The sequence below is a fragment of the Trichomonascus vanleenenianus genome, assembly GCF_965637985.1.
Source record: "Trichomonascus vanleenenianus strain CLIB 3782 genome assembly, contig: TRVA0_004S, whole genome shotgun sequence".
NCBI classification, from domain to species: domain Eukaryota; kingdom Fungi; phylum Ascomycota; class Dipodascomycetes; order Dipodascales; family Trichomonascaceae; genus Blastobotrys; species Blastobotrys vanleenenianus.
Genome location: NW_027481883.1, coordinates 214,554 through 233,264, shown reverse-complemented (window position 1 = coordinate 233,264; position 18,711 = coordinate 214,554). Strand labels below are relative to the sequence as shown.

The following is an 18,711-nucleotide window of genomic DNA, read 5'->3' as shown; positions in this document are numbered from 1 at the left end:
GTCGTTGTGTTCGATGGACGGGCCCACGGACTAAATTTTATGGCTCCTCACCTCGGAGATTTGGTTCCGGACTTGTGTAATATAAATAATGCAGCCCTTGTGAGAAAGCTGGTATGAAACAATCAAAAAGGAATAAAAAAAAAGACGTCATGTTTCAGGAAAGGGCGAGAGAGTATGGCTCTTCATGACTTGCTTATTAGCCAAAAGATTATTTTCTCAGGTCATAGCCACCAATGTAACAAGTATTTTAATCAGGTAACGTTAGAGGCACGTCTTTCTGTATTACTGTACGGTATTACCATGGTATTTCATTCAATGGTTTAAATTACGGTATTATGAATCGTAATTATGAATGCGCAGTAGATTGGCCTCATTTTTAGTATTCAATTAGTACAGAAGTAAGGGTCCCGCAAAAGCCACAGTGTACCGTATATCATTGTTTGACTCTGCAACAAATTGAGCTGTTAATTATCAACAACAACATTTGAGAATCTACGAGGTAGTTTGTACCGGGTACGTAATTTCAAAATAACTACATGTAATGATACCAATAATACGACGACTTGCTGGTGTCATGTAGACTCGCTTACAAGACCGGTGAGTACAGCTCTTTTAGAAATGGGCTCGACCTATTTCAACTCAGACGAATAGCCACGGAATTAAATTCTATACACTACCAGTGCCGATAATGTCATCGGTTTGTCTTGCTTTGATAGCATTGCTCATGGACAAGTCGGAGGGAGATTAGCAGACCCAATATCAAACCCATTGGTCTATATAATCTTTTAGGGACATCAAGGTCTAAGCCCTAAGTAGAGATACGGATCAGTCATCCATTTAATTATTCACCCTCAGGTTCATAAGCAAGCTATGAAGAGCCATGCTCTCTCTCTCCCTTCCTGAAGCATGTCCTTTTTTTATTGATTCCTTTTTGGTTGCTTTATACCATATTACTTACAAGGGCTGTATTATTTATTTTGCGCTAGTCAGGAACCAAATCTCCGAGGTGAGGAGCCATAAAATTTAGTCCGTGGGCGGTAGCTCTGGAAGGAAATTTGGCAGTTACAATTATAGTGGCATTCATAGCATAAAATATGGTTATAATACCAATGCTTGTGTACCGGTAATTCAGTGTATCGCTAGTCTCAGATTAATTCATTGTAGAGCGTTATCAGTGCTTCGTATGTGGGGTATAACTCCTGTAAATATGTATACCGTAGTCGCCCACATACTATCCGTTCTCAAAACGGCGCAAAGAAGAAAAGTAGCAGGTTATGAAAAGGCAACAAACGCGATGGTGTCCTAGCGATACCTAGGTAATACCGGCAATAGAAAGTATTGTTGGGGCCTGCCAGTAAATACCAGGCAATCGGTACAGCACAGTGTACATTTACTCGATAATACCGGAATATCCAGGTAATACCGTAGCCCTCTATCAAGCTTGGCCCCAGATCCAAGAAGGATAAACACATGGGGCTCCAAATACGAATAGCACATTAAATACTAAAGACATGGCTGATTTCCTGTGCGGCAGATTACTGAGAGCTCAAGGAAACACCTCTACTGGAAGACTGTTACACTAATTGAATTTGACCATACGCTTGTGTTCATCTTAACGTTACTGAAAGATATTTGACAATCATTTGCCAAAAAAATACTACGTGCCTATACCGGTAACAGTTAGTGGAGTTGTTCGAGCGCTAGAGTATTTCGATCGATAGAAATATGGTACAGTACCGGTAGTACCGATCCATCTGTTTTTAGGTAGTGCGCGCGCTAGTGCATTATCCGCGCGACATGAACTTTTTATCAACTACCACGATCGCTGCTTACCACGGCCGGTATCTTCACCATCAATTAGGGCAGTAGTGGTACCCCAAAAAATAATTATCGTACTATGGCTCATTTATTGCCACTTACATCAAGAGTTAAGGCAGCTCTCAGACAGCCGAAAGAGGAGTCATTTTTCTCGATTGATATTAATGGCAAGGTCCATTCCGATGCGAGCCAGCTCAAGTACTTTTATATCCCAGAATACTTCCTGAATCAGAACATTGAGCTGAGTACCGGCTATAAAGACTTTGTCCGCAAAGATGAATCACAGCCGCTTCATCTGAACAACTTTCTCGAGGCTTTGATAACTTATGAGAAGAAGAAGCAAGAAAAAATCAAAGGTGACATCATTACATACAGGGGCATAATGACGAACTTACTCTGTCTTCCATATTCTAACAATGATGATATCGATTATAATATTCTAGCATTTGATGGTCAGATTTTTATCGAAGAAGACCACCACCTTAAGAAGCAGAAAGAACGTTACATGGATGAGATGCAACAGATCATGTGCTACTGGGGCTATAAGTTTGAAGGGCTTGCCACCCTCGATAAGCCGTGGCCAGATACTACGCGAGCAGAGATTGATTCCCGAGTTAGTGCACCTGTGAATAACATTGAGCAGTATTGCTCAATTGTACGGACTGGTGTAGGACATGTGAAAACTGTGCTTGGAGGGGAAGTAGACTGTGTGTTTGACTATAAACCGGAAGAAACGTCGGGTGAAGATCCATTAGCACATTACGTGGAGCTGAAATGCACTCAGGTCGTCAGGGATGATAAAGATGCAAGAAAGTTTGAACGGAAGATTTTCAAAACGTGGGCACAGTCGTTCCTGCTAGGCGTTCGTAAAGTCATATATGGGTTCAGGGATGAGAACGGAGTATTGAAGTCCTTCGAACATTATGACACCTCAGAGCTGCCAGTGTTGGTTAAGAACAGTCAGTTTACAACCCGGCAGAAATGGAATGGTAACGATGCAATTGCATTCTATGCAGCTGTTCTAGAGTGGATAAAGACAACTATAGGAACCGATGAATCGAATGCGTGGAGGTTGGAGTACAAGGCCAATTCTCAGAGTATTCAGCTACGGCCGTTAGAAGGAGAGGCTGCCGAGGTTGTGAAGAAAACTCTTATCTTACCTGAATTTAAACAGTGGCGAAATGAGTTGAAGAAGTCATAATATCATAAATATGAATGGTATATGTTTATTGACGGTGTGGGTAAGCATAAAAAAATATATTAAAGTTCAAAGCTAACTGATTAGAAACTATTAGAATGAAAGAGATGTACTAAGTATTTAGTTGGAGGCCTTCTTCTTCTTGTAATAGCCTTTATTGCGCTATCAGAATTAGCGCCGTTACCATTGTGACCATTGTGACCGTTCTGACCATTCCTGCCATCGCTACCGTACTTGTCATCAGCAGGGGACGAGCTCTTGCCGTCTTGACCAGTAGTGTTCTGACCGCTCTGGCTATTAACCATCTGACTATCCTGACCAGTCTTGCCGTCTTGGCCGTTGGCAGTCTGGTCATTCTGTTGGTCAGATTGTTCTCCGCTAGTGTCGCCACTTCCCTGAATGTTGATACCTGGATCAGCAATGCCGTTACCTATCGCCCAGAAAACCATCATTATCGGTTGGAAGGGCGTAACCATTGGCTTCTACCGTACCGCCAATGCCAATCTGATCTTCACCTTCGCCGAACTGTCGCTTGGCAATACCAGAACCCTGATTATTTGGACTAATACCGGCGAAATCGTTACCTCCGACGAGAAGGCTACCATTTTCAGTTTGAACGGCATAGCCATTGGCATCTGTGAGGCCCCCGAGGCCAAGCTGGCCCTCACCCTGACCGAACTGTCACTTGAACTTTAGGACCTGTAGATGCATAACCTTCAGCTCCTCGTCAAGCTTAGCAGTGTCAACGTCATATTTATCGCATACGACGATAAGCTGGTCAATTGGAACACAGAGCTTCTTGATCTCGCTCTGAAGTTTCTTGCCTTCACCCCCTTCCATAGCGGACACCTGTGGAGAACCTTGGTAAGGGAATCAACAAACGGAGACAACGAATTGCACCCGGGCTTGTCCCCAAAGTCCTTACAGTGGACGTCAAACAGAGTCTGTTCCGTAGAACCGGACACACCGCTAACAGACTGGTCAATACTGTAGATGGCATTATACATACATGGACACTGAGGAAAAAGAAAGCTGTACCGTCTGCTTGTTGGTAGCAATAACACTAGCAATAACGGTCTATACATTATATAGATCATAGTTTTTTATGTACCATATTATACCTGATATTAGCGCATCGGTTACTTTGAAACTACCGGGTACAGATAGCAACGCAGAATCGAACAGGTACCAGGAACGATGTTTTAAACAGTAATACATGTAGTTATAAGAATACATACATTATTTACTACCGTATACCAGTCTTCTTCGATTTCTAGTCATATTTTGCACAATACCATTAGAGAAGGCAGTGTCTCAGCTGCACTACGAAACCGGATGATCAGCGTTGAATTTGTTACACCTTAAATGTCAAACAATCTACAGTAGAAGAATCAATTGTGTGGGACAAAGAGTTGGGGGCGAACGGGTGAAAAGAAGGGCCGGTAAGGGAAAGGCATATGCCAAAACAGTGGGTCCAATTGAATAAATATTATAGTTACTGCAAAGTTAGCATAGAACAGGAAAGAGATGAGGAAGCCTATCTTCTTCGCGACTTGAGTCCACTCCCGGGGGTGTAGAACCGAGCGGTACCCGGTGTTTTCCACTGCGACCTCCTAGTACCGCTGGCAGGCGTTCGCGGAGAATAGGCGTTGCTACTCGGTGTGCTGCTTGGCGAAGGGTGTGATTTTGCCTCGCTATTTGGTTTCAAGTTTGCTCTAGTGTAGGTCATGACCATGTTGGACATTGTACCCGTGGATAGGACAAAGATCAAAATGACAATAAGAGATTTCCAGCTAATTGGTTTCAAAAAGCTGTGGATAATCTCTCCAAACGTTTCAGCACCGACTCGGGCGCGGCCTACGACCTGGGGGTCTCTGTTCATGCACCTCTCCCACGAGTTGCACAGCTTTTCAAGTGCCGGAACACGTTTGTCAGGCATGCAATTGTTCTGGATATAGTTTTTGGAGCACTCTGACATCTCTGCGAGGATCTCGAGCGAGTATTCCTCGACTTTCATGTCGACATCATGTCGCACAGTCGACACAAATAGATAGATCATGTATATGATCGAAGCCATGAACATGAAATTGAAAATGATCTGCATGTAGCCACTCAGGACGTATGGTGTGACTGGGTCCCAGAAGGGGTTTCGGGTCAAAGGTGCTCTCTGGGTATAGGAGGAAGAGGACGAGTTGCTGTTACCGTTGGCGTAGTCTCCAGACGTGCGGTACTGGCCGTCCATGTCTTCCCACCCTTCATTTGACGCGGGCCTATTTCTGGCACTGTCGTAGTTACCAGATGAGGCGGCGCTCAAGACATGCTTGATGAGCTGGGTCTTTGAAGGCGATTTGTAGGAGACCTTTGGACCGTCTGAGATATCAATTTTGGACGTTGAAGAGGATGACGGCAGCGCCAGCTGATTCTTGCGCAGCAGGCTGGATCCAAGGGGGTATTTGTGAACGGTTGGCTTCTCTGGTGAGATTCGCACCGATTTCTTCTTCGAACTGTACATTGGCGGGGTTCTCATCATACGAGAGAGCATCGCTGGGTTGATATCAAACTCTGGTGTCTCTGACCTCTGCTTATCGGGCTGGAATACCGTCACGATGCTTTCAGCCGCTCTGCGAGCTGGCCCGAATAGCGACTTCTTAACGGGACTCGGGGAGTCTGTTGTGTCTCGCTGGTAGTTGTTGGTACGTCCGTATCCGTTGAGAGGGCTGCTATTCTCTTTCTCCATCTCGAGCGCCCCATATGGGCTCGAGTTGAGGAAGCGAGATTTGGGGTTGAGGCTCGAGCTTATTACGGGTTTATGGCTTGACCCGCCTAGGATCCTGCGGTTATAAGGTGTCCCTTCAAACTCTGATATGTCGTCAGAATCGTTAGGCGAGTGTACCGAGAAGCTGTCAAGAGGAGTCTCCAGATCCGAATAGAGCTCTTCGGCGTATCTATTTTCGAATTGCGATGCCGGTTTATCAGAGCCATTCGGCGATAGCTCTGGAGAGGACTGCATACTTAGCTTGGCCATCAGAAGCTTCGGTGGAGGGGATAAGTTGATGTAACGTAGTAGACGTCAAAAAAAAAAACAATAAAAGGGTATCCTCTAATATACATATATCTATATATACATATAAGAATGTCTACTCGTCTAATAAATATTAGCCACCTGGAGATGCGACTTGAAATTTGATATTTTGATTTCGTTTCTATCAATTGTTTATTTTTCCCTCCTCGTCTGAAACAGGAACGCCGCACGTCCAAATCGAGCGAATTCCGGGACCGGCGAATTTTGCAAACATTACCCGGCTCTCACGAACAGTTCCCATTTGGTCCCACAACCTCCGAGTGAAAATTTCATAATCCTGTAAGGCCGAAGAAGACACTATGAAGCCATCCCCAATCACACAACTGCTGAGACCATGGCAGAGGTACCGAAACGGCCTTCCGTTTTACGGGTTTGGCCGGAAAGGTAACAAGCGATGGCCGCTGACTACCAAGCAGGGTAACAAGAACTTCTACAAAGGTACCGGTTCCTCAGGTGTCGGTCGGTGGACGACTCGAGGACGGTACATCATCAGCTGGGAAAAGGTTCGAACGTACGTCGTACCAAGCGGCGTGAGCGAGTCTCCGCTCAAGCCCCTAGTGTGCGCCAAAACCACGCCGACGAAGAATACCTTTGGCGGGTTCCCGCTGGGCGCTCTCGACGGCAAGCTCTATCTGCAGAAGGTGCGGGAGTACATTCGATACGGTGCCTCTGAGGCCCCGGCCGCGAAGAAGCGGGGCCACGTTGAACGGGGCTAAACATCTATTTATTATGCGCTATGAAATGTGTAAATATGATCTTGTAATATAGTTTTGTGCATTGGAGTCATTCCCCATATCCATTAATAGCGACATTTTCGCATTGATTTATTATTACAGTAGTCGTTGATTACAATAACATATTATATCAGTTAGGCATAGTACAATTCAAGGTTAGACCCATTGTGGATCTCATAGTCAGCAAGAGTGATGTGATCCTTGTAAACAGTGTTGCCTTTCTTGAGTACTGAATACACGGCTTTGTTAGCACCCAATTGACCGCAGAAGTTTGTTAATTTATATGTTATCACTTACCAATTTTTTCTGGAGCAGTACCGATCTGGGCTGCCAGCAGCTTCTTAAAGTCGCCAATAGTGTCGTCCGGCATACACTTTACTCGGACTTTCTTGCCCACACTACTCGGTTAACACGGCTAGCACTAAGCAGTATGTATACTTACCGATCATTGCACAGAACTTCAATCATCGTTTCGCCAATTAATGCAGGACGACCTTAACTAAGTTGGTCAGATCAACAGCATTAACATAGGTCCCAACGCACCGTCTAATATCGCGTCTCGGATCAGCCAATCGGCATGGCCCTGATACATCTATAGATGGGAGACGATTACCAACGGAATATATGGAGAAATGATATGAAACTGCTAGGACAATTCGAATGAGTGAGAGCTAAAAACCACGGTGCAATTGAATAAGTTAGAGCTACAAACACAGGTGAACTATTATGACAAAGTGCATTATATATATAGAGTAGTTAGGGAGGTCATGTTTTTAGGAGGCAGCAGATTGGGGGTCTTTTTATGTTTTAACCAACGATAAGCTTGTCGTCGTCCAATTCGTATTCTGGGATCTCCAGGTTGAGTGGGGCCGGACCTTTTCGAATTCGGCCAGAGATGTCGTAATGCGAACCGTGGCATGGGCAGAACCAGCCACCGTATTCTCCAGACTCGCCAATTGGGACACAGCCCAAGTGTGTGCAAATACCAATCATGACGAGCCACTCCGGTCGCTTGACTCGCTGGTCGTCGGTCTCTGGGTGTCGCAGCACCGACACGTCGACGGCACGGGCCTCGGCAATCTCGCTGGCGGTTCGGTGTCGGATAAACACCGGCTTGCCTCGCCACTTGATGACAATGTTCTTACCCTCTGGGATGTTGCCCAGGCCGACCTCGACCTTGGCCAGCGCCAAAACATCGGCAGACGCGGACATCGAGGTCAGGAAGTCCTGCACGGTCGCTCGCGCAGCGGCCGCGGAAACAAGGCCCAGGGAGCCGACCATGAAGTACGAGAACACCCGGTTCGAGTCGCTATTTCGGTCCTCCTTGAGGTATGGGCTGAAGTCTGGCACCTCGTAGGATGGGCCCCCGATTGGGTTCGTCGAGGCGTATCGCACGCCAGCAAGAGCCCCTCGCATGGAAACTGGCTTGGCCAGTCGAGACGCGGCAGATCTCAAGAACGACATCTCTCTATAAATTGGTCTGGAATTGGAAACGGGGAGGAGTAGGGGTTGGAGTGGACCAAACAGAATTGGGAATAAAATATTTCAATTGGGTGTCGCCCCGTTTGCCCTCTCTCGCTTCACAAGAGAGGTCTGACAAAAAATTGCGCAATGGTGATTGGTCGGAGCGGTTTCCCGGGCCCGGAACACAGAGTGAGATTCAATAGCCAAACTCCCAATTAACTTGGCACGATTTAGTGCGCCGCATGGCCGCCGCTCGACGGCTCACTGCCATACGCGGGATCGCTGGGCGGGCTGGCCGTTCCCGGCTGACCTTGAGGCGTGCGTTCTACCCGCATCACATGTGAAGGGCGACGGTTCTGGAAAACATTAGCACCGTACCAAACTTTGCAATTGGAAAACAATTGGACGAATTGGGAGCGAGCAGCTATGGGGTTGGTTGGCTGCGGAGTGGTGGTCCGACTGTCCGGGGGGCAGCCGTTCCATCGGGAAAGTCACGTTGTTCCGTCCCGCAACACAACGCAACGCAAGTGGCCGGCTCCACCTCCTCCACCACGCCCTTTCACGTATCATCGCGCGGGCGTCACAAGATTGTTAGAGACGTGCACCATCTGCATTGTGTGACAGGCGGGAGGATCTTTAAGCCCTCCAGAACCACTTCTTTCTTCTTGTAATTTTCCTCACATCTGTCACGCCTATGACTCTGTAGTTTCCTCCTTGTGTGTGAGCAATGAATGATATACCAATTTCGCTGATCACAGGCAAGACGCCATCAGTGCCGGAGTCATACCTGTTCAGCTTCCTGTCGCCGCCCCTGCGCGACCAAATCCGTAGCGACCTGTCCGAGGCGCAGGTCAGAGAGATCGAGCAGAAGCAGGACCAGCTCCAGCGCGACCTGGTGCAGAACATTGAGTCCTCTATTGAGATTTTGCGCCAGTTTGCCGAGCACGTGTTGAGCCGCAGCAAGCCGCAAGAGCCCTCGTCCAAGTCGGCGACTCCCTCGCCATCCCCTCGCGCGGCCTCTTCGTCGCCCCAGCCGCTCAAGAGCAGCCTGGCCAAGGGCTCGTCGTTCGACAAGCGCTCCAAGAAGGTCATGTTCGCGCCGCAGGACGAGGTCTCCATTGTAGAGGACGGTTTATCGGCTACGGACGAAGACGACACCAGTGAGACCGACGACAATTTCAGCGATAACGAGGATATGGACGATGATCAGTATGACAGGCTGACCCAGAGCCAGATTCTGGGCGATTCTGCGCCAGTTGAACTCATGAGCGCCGCCGCCGGAGACGAGTCTAATGGGTTCGCATTATCGAAAGAACTCTCCAACATTAAATTGGACAAACCTACTAAAGGTTCTGAAGACGAAATGACCTCCTCTTCGAAATCAGACGTGTCAGAAGACATGTTCGAGTTCGATGAGGCCCTGGATATTGGCTACGCCAATGGCGAGATTAAGGACAGCTCGCGTCAGGAAGACCTGGCTGCTGTTAACGTGACTGTAGACAATGGCGAGGAGGACGGCGCCGATCTCGTTTCTCCAGCATTGGGCTCGTCTTTGCCGATTTCAAACTCTTTCCAGCTTCGCGGGCGGTTTAGGCCTCGTCCATCCACCAAATACCTCAAAGAAGACGCCGACGATCTCGATACTCTACCAGTCAGCCGCTATAGCGCCCAAAGACCTGTAGACATGCACCACATTAAGGACGCGGACATTTCGACTTTCGCATCCTCGCTGCCCATCACTATATCCAGCTTCAAACCTCACTCAGCCAAAACTGATCTTTCGAGTGAGATCCCCGGGGAGGCAGTTGCATTCAGTCCAAGCAATGCTGCTGGCACGAAGACGAACCCGGCTCAGATGAGTTTCTCTGAACGTTTGCTCTGGGAACAGCAGAATCAGCATGCGCTTGAACATTTTTAGAGACGATGTATTTATTTTTTATCCCGCCCATTTAGCTAACTATTTATTATAATTTGTCTTCCTGTTAATCGATTTCTGTTTTAGTTATGGCATTCTGTGACCCTTTCATAGCGTATATAACTTACTACACTACAACGTTTAGTACCTGGTATTTCAATTGAATAACAATATTTCTACGCCTGTTACAATCATACGGACGATTTATTCACTTACAATGTACTCCGTATGTTCTTGATGAAATGCCGCATTTTATTTATAAGCCCCGACATGATTTCAAATCGGATCACCAAAAATCGGACTTGGTCCTTCCCGATAAGCAAAATGTCTACCGAAGTGCACGGGTTCTACAACCCGGAAGTTGTACCAATAGATCGGTCAAAGATTAAAGTAGATGATGATGAGGATATCTGGGCAAGCTCAGACGACGAACAGCACAATACCATCTCACAAACAGTCGCTATCAAGCGACAACATCATAAGGCCGGTTATGTCGACGGTGTCACAGCGTCAAAAGACGACGCCTTGCAGAAAGGATTCGATAGCGGGTACCCAGTAGGTGCCAAGATCGGTCTTGCGGTGGGCCAGATCCTGGGCAGACTGCAGGGCTTAGGACTGGTGGATCTCATGAACCAGGCTGCTGAGGAGCTTGAAATGGAAAAGCTCTTTAATGCAATGTACTGGGACGACGAGGTTAATAAGAAATGGGACGGAGAAATCCATCCAGTGGTCCTCAAATGGCAGCAGAAAATTGGCCAATTGGAGTAGACGGTTATTGTTTGACGGTTCAGCCTACCTGAAGACTCCTCAATATGCCGAAGTTCAATCAAATACCGTGCAAAACTAACATTAACTTATAGAAGAATCAAATTCAAATGTAATTTTAGTTCGAAGTAATGACATCGCACACTGTATTATATATATAAATAGTTCTACCAGAATGAACACCAGCCAACATAGTGCTGGCATAGGTTCTCTATATTAGTCGCCTGTTGAATAAGTCGATCGACCTGGTCAGGAACCTCCAAGTCCTTATGATGGGGGAAATCGTTACCAGTGAGCTTCTGCTTGATTCGACTGAGTACAATCTCCGCTCGCTGAATCCTTTCAGCAGACTGTCCAGCCTTGGAAGACTCGGTCTGGTCTAGCTGAGCTCGTCGTTTCATCTCCGCAGGATCCACGTTACCATACGCCAGGCTTGTCCGTCGTTCGTCGCCCTTATTCTTGTCAATAGCAGTCGGGATTTCGAAACCCCAATTGATCAATGGATCGTACGCAAATGCTTCCAGAATAGCCATCAGGGACTCGCTATTGTCACGTAGCAAACGCATGACGTGCTCACATGTAATTCGGAAGCTACCCTCAATACCAGACACCTCCATAGCATATGTCAACATTCGAGTCAGTCGGAATGGCACCTTTTCTGGGAACTTTTCCCGCAGCATGGCCGCCTCGAAACAGTCACCGAAATCAATGTGAATAACCTTGCCCGTCAGCCTGTCAAGCATGAGATTGGACGGGTGTCGATCACCAAGACCAAGAATATAGCCAACCATTGACATGACGGCTAGAGACCGAGTATACTGCGTTCGCCGCTCAAGCCACGCCTCTGACGATCTGCTCTTGAGCCACAAAACTCTATAAAGGTCTTGTCCTCTGGTGTTGTCCAACGCATAGGTGAACACCTCAATCTTTTGTAAATGGGTCAGATTATCGTACTCTGGAGCCATCTGAAGCATGATTCGATGTTCGATATTCAGCAATATCTTGCCCTCTCTGTATTCTCTGATTAGCTGATGGAAAGTATCACTATGTGGCACAAATCCAAGCAGACCAGACTTGGGCGATAGAGGGATTGCGGGGTATTGTTGGATGTTAAGATGCCGCTTAAAACAGTCGGGATCATCAGTCAGAAGCGTATTAACCAGCCCAAAGAGCTGCATAACCAAGTTATCCTGTCGAATATCCTCGTGTCCCTTGAGAATGTATGTGTAGTCCTTTCCATCATTACCTCTGCATGTGAGCTTTCGGGGCCGCTGCTTTGAGGAAATGACAGACATTGACGTCTCGAATTTAACAATGGAGATAACTTGCTTGCCCGGTACATAGGTACCAGGAACAGCCAGCTCCAAGTTCTGTACTGCCATGAGTTTCGGTGAGACGTACTGCAACTCCAAATTCTGCAGTTGTGGTAACTGTCTCGTAATTCGCCTGAATACACTGTAATAAATATCCCATGCCTGATTTAACTGCGTCAGGTCACCGGTTTTCTTGAAGCTGAGGGCCCACTCGTATGCATCATGCAAATCACGTCCAAATGCTGTCTGGAAGGACACTTCTCGTAAGGTTTCAGGTCCCTAAATAATAGTTAGTAGCAAATCATAAAATCAGCAAACCAAAAAAAAAGCTTACTCTTTCCAAGGTCTTATGCAACGGTTCTAGGGTTGCAAACATCTTATCAATATTGTGATCGCCAAAGAAGAACCTGGAGGCATCTTCAAGTCCTTCATGCCACTGTTCATGCCACAGCACAGCTACTCGGATCAACTCGTGACTGACCATTTCTGCCTGGTCAACTAGCCGTGGGCTATGAGTCCTCATCTTGTCAAGAATCGTTGTGGCGGCCTTCTGACGCGAGACGCTATCTGACTTGATAGCAACCGTTAATGGATAAACGAGAGCCTGAGGATGTCGTTTACCTAGTTCGGTGAGAAGCGAGTGCAACGCCTTGCTGACGACTGGATCAGGCTGATGAATTCGTGTAATGAGCTGCGGTACAACATCAAGCCAAACTTCGATTCGGATCAATGCTGTACCATCAGCCATTGCAGCAGCCGGTTCTGGAAGGCCACCAAACTTGAACCAAAGAGTTAATAGACGAAGGGTATCTTGGAGTGATTTCTGTTCTGAAAGCGCAATCGAATGGAAGAAACCAGTGATGGCTGGGCAGACATGCCGCGGAACAAGATCATTGGGCACTTCGTATCCTTCAACATCTCCTGCTCCATTTTCCCGCTCGCTAGCGCTGGCTCGTTTGAGGCGCTTGCTCTCATGCATCGAAACAACCTCAAAATTTGCCAGAGCCCAGTTATGCCATGCCTTATACCAAGTCGGATCAAAGTGGGTCGCAAGGAGATAGGCGCCCAATATCGTATCAGGAGCTTCTGTTTTCCAGTCATCTCGTAAAGCGACCTGCCACTCACCTTGCTTAAGGAAGCACCGAGCAAGAAGCTTGGTGTAATCCTTAATTTCCTTAGTAGCCCCTGGTCTCTCAGATGGAAGTGGCTGGCTCATGTAATCGTCACCAACTAAATCCAAGTCAGAGGCCATTCGACTAGTAAAGTCAAAGAGATGGTTTAATGCTTCTCGCTTGTTATGCGTAGCCCACATATACTTCAGCTGCGCATAAACAACCTGAGGTGGAGCTCGAGACGATTTGAGTCTGCCGTCACCGTCCTCGAGCAACTGGTTAAGAGATTTCTCAGCAATACCATTTCTGCCTGATTTTCGGCACAAGTTGGCAAATTTAATCCACATGTCCATATCCTCCTTTGGAGTGACAACCAACGCTCGAACCTTCAGCATTCGTTCCCAGATATCAACGTTTCGCTGGCAGCCCTTCAGTCGCTTCATCCAGGTCTGCCTCATGGTTATCTTAGTCTCAGAGTTGTCTGGAAGACTCTTATATGTGATAATCTCCTCCAATTCCGAGAGCATCTGCACACGAACTATTACGCCGTAAGCACGGTTGTAGCTTTCACTAACCAATGCTGTCAATTCAGTGATAAGCTGATCTCGAGCTTTGATAATTTGTTGTGCAGCTTCTTCAAAGTTATTTCGGTGGATAAACAAGATCGAATTGAAGAACGACCTGTCTGGTGAGTCAGACTTCATGACGGAAATGTATTGGTCCATCTTCTCCCATTGAGCAAGGCCCCATGAGGCAGCAGCAGCAAGAGGAGCAATGCTTCTTCTCACCTCGTTAGAAGAGTTTGTCCATTTTTCTTGCGCCAGCTTGGACAGCTGCTCCCATTCACCAAGAGCGTGCAAACATCGCATCTTACCCATGGTGACTTCCATTGACTCCTCGGCCTCGCTTCGCTTGTTGTACGCCTCGAGGGCATCCTCCCAACGCTGTAGCTTCTCGTACCACGTTTCCTTAAGCTGCAAATTATGATGTCGCTGTGCGTGCTTAAGTATACCAATAGCCGCGTCAGTTTGTTGCAATTGATTATTGATACTAATCAAAGCCTCAATTGTCGGGGTTGACGGCTCCTGGATAAACTCGAGCTCCTTGTAATGCAATGCTTTGGCATACGCATGGCACTTCTGAGCATACAGGGCCAGAGTTCTAATATCCATTGGAAGTGGTTTTTCATCGTGTTCCATGAATTCGGCCAGGTTCAGCAAGGTCTGTAAAACCTCTGGAGGTATGTTCACTGAGGTGAGTGCCGTCTCAATAGACTTAACTAGATCCTCCTTGTACTGATCATACAGCTCGGTCCAACAACTGAAGAAGCTAGCATTGAAGAGTTCTTTGGCAAGAGGGGTATACACCACTGCGATACTTGCGCAAGCTCGAATTGCATGAGATGGCGACTCCTTGAGTAACTCGACGCTAAACCGTCTAAGCCATTCAAACCAGTCCTCCTTCGTAGACCTCTGAGAAACGTCCCACGCCTGCTTCAGATGCTGCTGATTTACAGGGATTTTGCTGGTGGGAATATCAGCCGGCGAAGCCTCGTCTCGGTTCTTGTCCCGCTTTCGGTATGGATTAAGGTTCTGCGGAAGAGGTTCACCGTTCAGGAGCTTGGCAACTAGTTGCTCATAATTCGATGAGTGCACCTTGTATCGTGCCAGCACCTTGTTAATGACTTCAACGAAAACGGTAAACTCGCTACCCATCTGATAACACAGTGAGCACAGAGTATCGACTGATACTCGTCGGAGCTCTTCATTCCCATTTGCTATGACGCGCAACAATGGGTGGATAATTCGAGAGGCCATATCATTGAGGTTCACTGTTCTGCAGAGATCCCCGATACATTCAATGGCAGAAAGTCTGAGCTGAAGAGGCGCATATTCAAACATGTTCACAATGTTAGGAATAACGAGATGCACGTATTCTTCTATGTTGGAACCGAACACGATGAAGCTATTCATGACCTTCTTGGCCGCTTCATTGGATACCTTGTCCTGCTGCAGAACGCCTACCATCATTGGAAGGAGTGTAGGGACATAAATCTTGAATTCTCCATCCAGGGCTTGGGCGATTGCGTCAATAAGAGTGAGAATTGTCGGCTGAAGTGTCGGATTGTGGAAGAACTCCTTGACAATTTCAAAAATACTGTCAAGGTAGATTCGAATATGCTGCTTCACAACGTTCACCAAGATAGTGAGTTGCCTAAAGAAGAATTCAGTCATTGTACTAGTGCTTGTCCTCATAACACCCAACAAGCCTGGGATAATTTGACTGAGGAAAGGAACGCATTTGAGGCCGAGGGACTTGAAGATGAAAAGGATTGCTTGAGCAACACTGGTATGATGACTGGCCAGCGAATTATCCTTCAAAAGGCCCATGAGCGTAGTAATAACGACAGTCGGATAATACTCATCGTTCGTCGGACTCATGCCCTTCATTAGAAGCTTCATATCAGTGGGAGTTGCTTCTTCTTCTTCGTACTCATTCTTTTGCTCCACCTCACGTAGCTTGTAAGGATCGAGTGCACCAAGAATACCCATTAGCCGCACTGTTTCTCGCCGGTTCTGGAGTGATGGCTCTGTTCGTAGGATGTTAACCAAGATCCCCAAAAGCTGCGGGTAATGCAGCAGCGGCTCAATAACGTAACCCGAGCTGCTAGCCAAGTGTCCAAGCGTTTTGAGAGCTGCCTCTCGCTTAACGGAAGAGCTCTGGTCCTGCAGTGTTTCGAGAATGAGTGGCATTAATTCAGGGATATATTCCTTCATTTCTTCCGCACCCACCTTGGACACTTCGCCAATCGTAGTCATCACGCTGGCAGCCACCGACGAACTTGGATCCTGAGCGCTTTGAAGTAGCACCCGGAGGATAGATCTCACATACGGTTTGACTAATCCTTTCGAAGATGCCACTAGGGCTGAAAGGAGCTTCGCGCTCTCCTCCTTATTGCGCACATTGTTAGAGAATTCGAGCTCGGTAAGCAGTTGAATCAGCGTCTTTCGCAGGGACGGAATCACGTAAGCGGGGTTGCTTTGAGTTAGTCGCCCAATGACCTTAATAGCGACATGTCGCACAGCAAACACCTCGTCATGTAGGGCAATAAATAGTAGTCGTACATTTTCGGCCTGCGAAAGATGTGGATCCATAATAGGATTTAATGACTGCAATACCTCGTATCGAATTTCTGCAGATGGGTCGGTAATTGCCACTGTGAGAAGCTTCTCTAGCACAAAGCTGACGGACTTAAGCGAATTAGCGCTAACCTGGAAGCAAATTGGGTCATTGACATATAGCTCGCACGAAGTAAGGGCTGCAGCTTTTCGGACATTTGCATCTGAATGCTCCATAAAGTTTACTGTGCAGTTTTTAACAAATTCGCTCAAAGAATATCCCTTAAAGTCAAACGTCCTCAGCATGTTGAGTGCAAGTGTGATGAGTTTCTCCTCCGTCATGTCTGAAGTGCCTTCTCGTTGCAGCATGGCTTCTCGGTACTCCTTTGCCGCTGATTCGTTCATCTGCTGTGATGAATTTGGGCTTCCAGGAGGTTTAAACGGGTTACCACTAAGCGTGTAGCTGAGGATATTAAGTAATCGGTCTCGAATCGTGATTTGAAGAGGCGGAATATAAGTAACAAACTGGATCAAACAACTGTTCAATGACTCGCTTAGGCCGCAAGAGAAAATGAGATCTAGGATTTCTCTCGAAATATGCTTAGCAAGAGCCTGTCCAACAGATGCCGCCAACATTCCAAGGCAGTCGAATATCGGCCCTTCCTGTTCTTTCTTTCCGCGGCTATTTTCAGTAGGTTAGTGGCGGTCACAAAGAAGATACTATGAAACTTACCCTCTCGAGCTGAGTCCCTCTCTGACATTCTCTAAAATCGGCTCTAGGTAAAACGCCATGTTGCTTCGAACCGAGGTGGCGATTTGGCCAATCGCTTCAAATACCAAACTCCTATCTCGTTCCCGCTTCAGCTGGCCAATTAAATGTGCCATGCTATCAACAAGGTATCGTTTGGTGAATTCCATGGGGTTGTAACTCGATAGACATGGCAAAATGGTCACAACAGTACGCCGTACTAGAGGATCTTTATAGTCTTTGTACTTAAGGACAATCTCGCATACCTCCGTGTACTTCGGCTGCATGAACATCCCTGCAGAGCGCAGAAGCTCTCTATACACTAGCAGGCTGCCGTGGATCGCCTCGACAGTGCCGAGTTTGAAACCATGCTGGGCCTCGTTGGATATCTTAGTGAACCATTGCTGTCGCTGGTGACTATCTCTCTGGTAAATGATGTCCAGGCACGTCTTCAAACAAGATGCAGCATCGACTCGAATGGCAACCTTAGGGTCACGCAGAGCAATCCAAATATTATCCAGCACGGACCCGACGTAGGCGTATAAAAGGGTGGGGCTGTAAGTAGCGATGGATTTAATGTTAAGCACGGCCGCATGCCGCCTCACTTCCTGTCTATCGGACTGGAGCCATTCAAGCGATCTCTTAACTTCAAAGTCAACCAAATCGCCGGCCAAACCACTGAAAATGGTGAGCTTGCCCATTGCGTTACACGCCGCACGCATAACATCAATGTCCGACGTTAGCACAACAGACCGAATATAATTGGCAAAACGGGTAATCTTCACTGCGGCCTCCTCACCGGTATCGGCATCTATAAGTTGGTCAATGGCTAAAATGGCACCAATTCTCGTGTTGGGGTCCGGAGAGCGAAGCAGCTCAAAGATCCGCTTATTGATATCATTGTTGTGCCGCGTGTACTGGTCCGACATCATTTCAGGAGAAACGGACACCAAGTGGTTCCGCAGTTCTTTGGCTGCCCGAATTCGTTCCTCTGACGACCTGTTATTACTATTGTTAGTGGATTCGTGGCAACAGATCCCACAATCGTGCGGGACGGGTAGGAACAGGGGTATACGTACCTCGACCGAAGGCCGCTGAAGATGTTGTTGATAACAACATTTTCCGGCTGTTGGCTCGTAGACGCCATACTTATACCGCCAATTCAACCAATCTAGAAAGCGCTTTTTTATGTGTCGTTAGTATGGTCGATTAAACGGTATATGAAGAAACCTTGAATAATGGAATGGGGTGCGTGGATATGAAGGTGAACGAGTGTTTAAGAATTGGGAGATACTACAGCAGGGTTCGTTCTGGAACTAGAAAGGCTCTTCTATCGCCACACAATTTGATCAGATGAGGGAATCTCCTTGAGCCGGCCTACAATTATAGTCAAACGCAAAATAATTGACTAAAATTTTTGGAAAATTGCCGTTTCACTGCCGA

At 47.1% G+C, this 18,711-nt stretch overlaps 8 protein-coding genes across 8 annotated transcripts; 4 read left to right on the top strand and 4 right to left on the bottom strand.

Annotated features, from left to right (window-relative positions):
- Positions 1-1,897: 1,897 nt before the first annotated feature.
- Positions 1,898-4,191, top strand: RAI1 (decapping nuclease; the record flags this gene model as incomplete). The annotated part of the gene is made up of 2 exons (XM_076682702.1): positions 1,898-3,059; positions 3,104-4,191. The coding sequence occupies one exon, from the start codon at positions 1,898-1,900 to the stop codon at positions 3,017-3,019; it is 1,122 nt and encodes a 373-aa protein (XP_076543064.1). The 3' UTR covers positions 3,020-3,059; positions 3,104-4,191.
- A 362-nt stretch (positions 4,192-4,553) lies between these two features.
- On the bottom strand, positions 4,554-6,041 carry TRVA0_004S02344 (Brr6/Brl1 family protein; the record flags this gene model as incomplete). The annotated part of the gene is made up of 1 exon (XM_076682701.1): positions 4,554-6,041. The coding sequence occupies one exon, from the start codon at positions 6,039-6,041 to the stop codon at positions 4,554-4,556; it is 1,488 nt and encodes a 495-aa protein (XP_076543063.1).
- Positions 6,042-6,397: 356 nt separating this feature from the next.
- MRPL27 (mitochondrial 54S ribosomal protein mL41 MRPL27) lies at positions 6,398-6,814 on the top strand (the record flags this gene model as incomplete). The annotated part of the gene is made up of 1 exon (XM_076682700.1): positions 6,398-6,814. One exon carries the CDS (start codon positions 6,398-6,400, stop codon positions 6,812-6,814), a length of 417 nt encoding a protein of 138 aa, XP_076543062.1.
- A 152-nt stretch (positions 6,815-6,966) lies between these two features.
- On the bottom strand, positions 6,967-7,300 carry HUB1 (ubiquitin-like protein HUB1; the record flags this gene model as incomplete). The annotated part of the gene is made up of 3 exons (XM_076682699.1): positions 6,967-7,061; positions 7,130-7,230; positions 7,275-7,300. 3 exons carry the CDS (start codon positions 7,298-7,300, stop codon positions 6,967-6,969), a joined length of 222 nt encoding a protein of 73 aa, XP_076543061.1.
- Positions 7,301-7,639: 339 nt separating this feature from the next.
- On the bottom strand, positions 7,640-8,296 carry RIP1 (ubiquinol--cytochrome-c reductase catalytic subunit RIP1; the record flags this gene model as incomplete). The annotated part of the gene is made up of 1 exon (XM_076682698.1): positions 7,640-8,296. The coding sequence occupies one exon, from the start codon at positions 8,294-8,296 to the stop codon at positions 7,640-7,642; it is 657 nt and encodes a 218-aa protein (XP_076543060.1).
- A 727-nt stretch (positions 8,297-9,023) lies between these two features.
- TRVA0_004S02256 (uncharacterized protein) lies at positions 9,024-10,214 on the top strand (the record flags this gene model as incomplete). The annotated part of the gene is made up of 1 exon (XM_076682697.1): positions 9,024-10,214. One exon carries the CDS (start codon positions 9,024-9,026, stop codon positions 10,212-10,214), a length of 1,191 nt encoding a protein of 396 aa, XP_076543059.1.
- A 321-nt stretch (positions 10,215-10,535) lies between these two features.
- Positions 10,536-10,979, top strand: YAE1 (Yae1p; the record flags this gene model as incomplete). Its single annotated transcript, XM_076682696.1, has 1 exon — positions 10,536-10,979. One exon carries the CDS (start codon positions 10,536-10,538, stop codon positions 10,977-10,979), a length of 444 nt encoding a protein of 147 aa, XP_076543058.1.
- Positions 10,980-11,143: 164 nt separating this feature from the next.
- TOR2 (serine/threonine-protein kinase Tor2p) lies at positions 11,144-18,415 on the bottom strand (the record flags this gene model as incomplete). The annotated part of the gene is made up of 4 exons (XM_076682695.1): positions 11,144-12,568; positions 12,624-17,202; positions 17,254-18,267; positions 18,348-18,415. The coding sequence occupies 4 exons, from the start codon at positions 18,413-18,415 to the stop codon at positions 11,144-11,146; spliced, it is 7,086 nt and encodes a 2,361-aa protein (XP_076543057.1).
- Between the last annotated feature and the right edge of the window lie 296 nt (positions 18,416-18,711).